The following is a 2276-nucleotide window of genomic DNA, read 5'->3' as shown; positions in this document are numbered from 1 at the left end:
CTGTGCTCTGTATGGTGGGATTTCTGCTGCAGATTAAGCTCCAGGGAGGGGCTTGCGTAAATAGGCGGAGCTTTGTACCAGTGATAGTTCAGGCAGCTCATGTGGAGATTCAAGGATTTTTAATGAATGATTCAAAGCAACCGGGAAAAGCAAAATTTGATGAGGGAAAACCATTAAAACATGAGCTCAAATAAGTTGATTTTGCTTAATATCCCCCTTTAAGTTTACCAAAGTAATTTTATGGTAGCCTAAGATATTTGATGTTTTACTCAAGTATTATTTTGAGGTACTAGTTCTTATTATAAGTCTAATAAAATGTTTTGTTTTGAAGTTGAGTCTTACAGAGAGTCCCTGAAAGCCTCATGACGTGTTTATTTTCTCTCTCGGAGCTTTCTGAAGTTACGTCTCTCTGTTGGCCGTCCTCCTCCTCCCACACAGCCCAGTATAAACATTTCTGTCGCGGGAAGACACTCCCCAACTAGCCGCCCTGAGGTCAGCCGCAGGGACCCGTCCAGGAGCGGGAGGAGGAGGGCAGAGATGGCGCAACACACCGGCCAAACTTTTCCGGACATCGTGGAGCTCAACGTGGGCGGTCAGGTGTACGTGACCCGCCTGGAGACCCTGACCGCGGCGCCCAAATCCCTCCTGTGGGCGAAGTTCACCCAGAGCTCCCCGGCGGAGCTGCCCAAAGACAGCAAGGGCCGCTTCTTCTTCGACCGGGACGGCTTTCTGTTCCGCTACATCCTGGACTACCTGCGGGACTCGGAGCTCTCCCTGCCGGAGTTCTTCAAGGAGCGGAAGAGGCTCCAGAAGGAGGCGGACTTCTTCCAGCTCCCGGAGCTGTCGAGGCTCCTGGCGGCCGTCAGCAAGGACAGCCCCTCCACGGAGGACAGCGGGGAGCCGGAGGAGACCGAGCCCAGCAGCCCGGTCACCTCCTCCTCCTCCTCGGACAGAGCCCCGCGCTCCCCCGGGGCCGCCTCCGGCTACATCACCGTGGGCTACAGGGGCAGCTACACCATCGGCAGAGACATCCAGGCGGACGCCAAGTTCCGCAGGGTGGCCCGGATCACSGTCTGCGGGAAGATCTCCCTGGCGAAGGAGGTCTTCGGGGAAACTTTGAACGAGAGCCGAGACCCGGACCGGCCGCCGGACAAATACACGTCCAGGTACTACCTGAAGTATAACTTTCTGGAGCAGGCGTTCGACCGCCTGTCGGAGGCCGGTTTCCACATGGTGGCTTGTAACTCCACCGGGACCTGCTCGTACGGAAGTAACGACCCGGGGGAGGACAAACTGTGGACCAGCTACACCGAGTACGTGTTCAGCCGGTGAGCAGGCTGCAGAGGGCGGGTCCTCCTCCTGACCTGCACCGGCCCACACCTGGACAGACAATCATCTACAGACCTGATTATAATTCCTTCACATTCAGCTTCTTTTGTCTTTTAACCGTCAGCTTTGTGAGCTGAACCAGAGTTCAGATGTTCTGCCAACATAAATCTCATAGCAGCAAAAACAACATGGACTTTTCAGAGTTATTTTTCCGGCCCATCAGGCCTCATAACCTTTATGGCTTTCAGAGGCTGTTTTGTTCTTTAAGTTCATGGTGAGAAGTGTTCCCCGGGGCGGCAGAAAGGTTAGGAGGAGTAGATGTGTGATTCCTGCTTATTGTGGAGAGTGGCGGATCTGCACAGTCCAGTCTCTTTCTATAATGCTTCAGTCTTTCAGGTTGTGAATGTTTTCTTCTTATTATTATTATTTTTATTATATCAACACTTTTCCTTCCAGATAACACAGTGAAATGTGCATTCTGTTGCTCTGAGCTGCTGTACATGTTCTCTTCTTTGATATGCGGCAAATAAAGTGTGACTTTGTAACACCATCCCTCTAACCATCCTAGTCTTCTTTGTAAAACATGAATTTATTTTTGTCTCAGCTAGACATTGTTTATTATCATGCAAATATCTGGTTTTTATCTTTTTAGCAGAGTTGTAAAGTATATAAAATAATACTTGGTTACTGTATTTAAGTAGAATTTTTGTGTATCTGTACTTTATGTGAGTAATTATTTTTCAGCCTACTTTTTACTTCAACTTCTTACATTTTCACACAATTATCTGTACTTTCTACTCCTCACATTTTTTAAAAAGGCAAGAAGTAGAAGGTCGTTACTTTTATTTCGTTTTTGCTTGTTTTTATTCCAGCTTGTAAAAAATAAATACTCTCCATATAAACTGTGCCTCCTCTATCTATCTATCTATCTATCTATCTATCTATCT

At 48.1% G+C, this 2276-nt stretch overlaps 1 protein-coding gene across 1 annotated transcript; it reads left to right on the top strand.

Moving 5' to 3' along the window:
• The first annotated feature begins 404 nt into the window (after window positions 1-404).
• Window positions 405-1879, top strand: LOC106513983 (BTB/POZ domain-containing protein KCTD12). The gene has a single exon (XM_014003051.1). It carries the CDS (start codon window positions 538-540, stop codon window positions 1330-1332), a length of 795 nt encoding a protein of 264 aa, XP_013858505.1. The 5' UTR covers window positions 405-537; the 3' UTR covers window positions 1333-1879.
• The last annotated feature ends 397 nt before the right edge of the window (window positions 1880-2276 follow it).

The sequence above is a fragment of the Austrofundulus limnaeus genome, unplaced genomic scaffold (genome assembly GCF_001266775.1).
Source record: "Austrofundulus limnaeus strain Quisiro unplaced genomic scaffold, Austrofundulus_limnaeus-1.0 Scaffold16, whole genome shotgun sequence".
Lineage (NCBI taxonomy): Eukaryota > Metazoa > Chordata > Actinopteri > Cyprinodontiformes > Rivulidae > Austrofundulus > Austrofundulus limnaeus.
The sequence above is the reverse complement of the archived record's forward strand: the minus strand, read 5'-3'. Positions and strand labels throughout refer to the sequence as shown.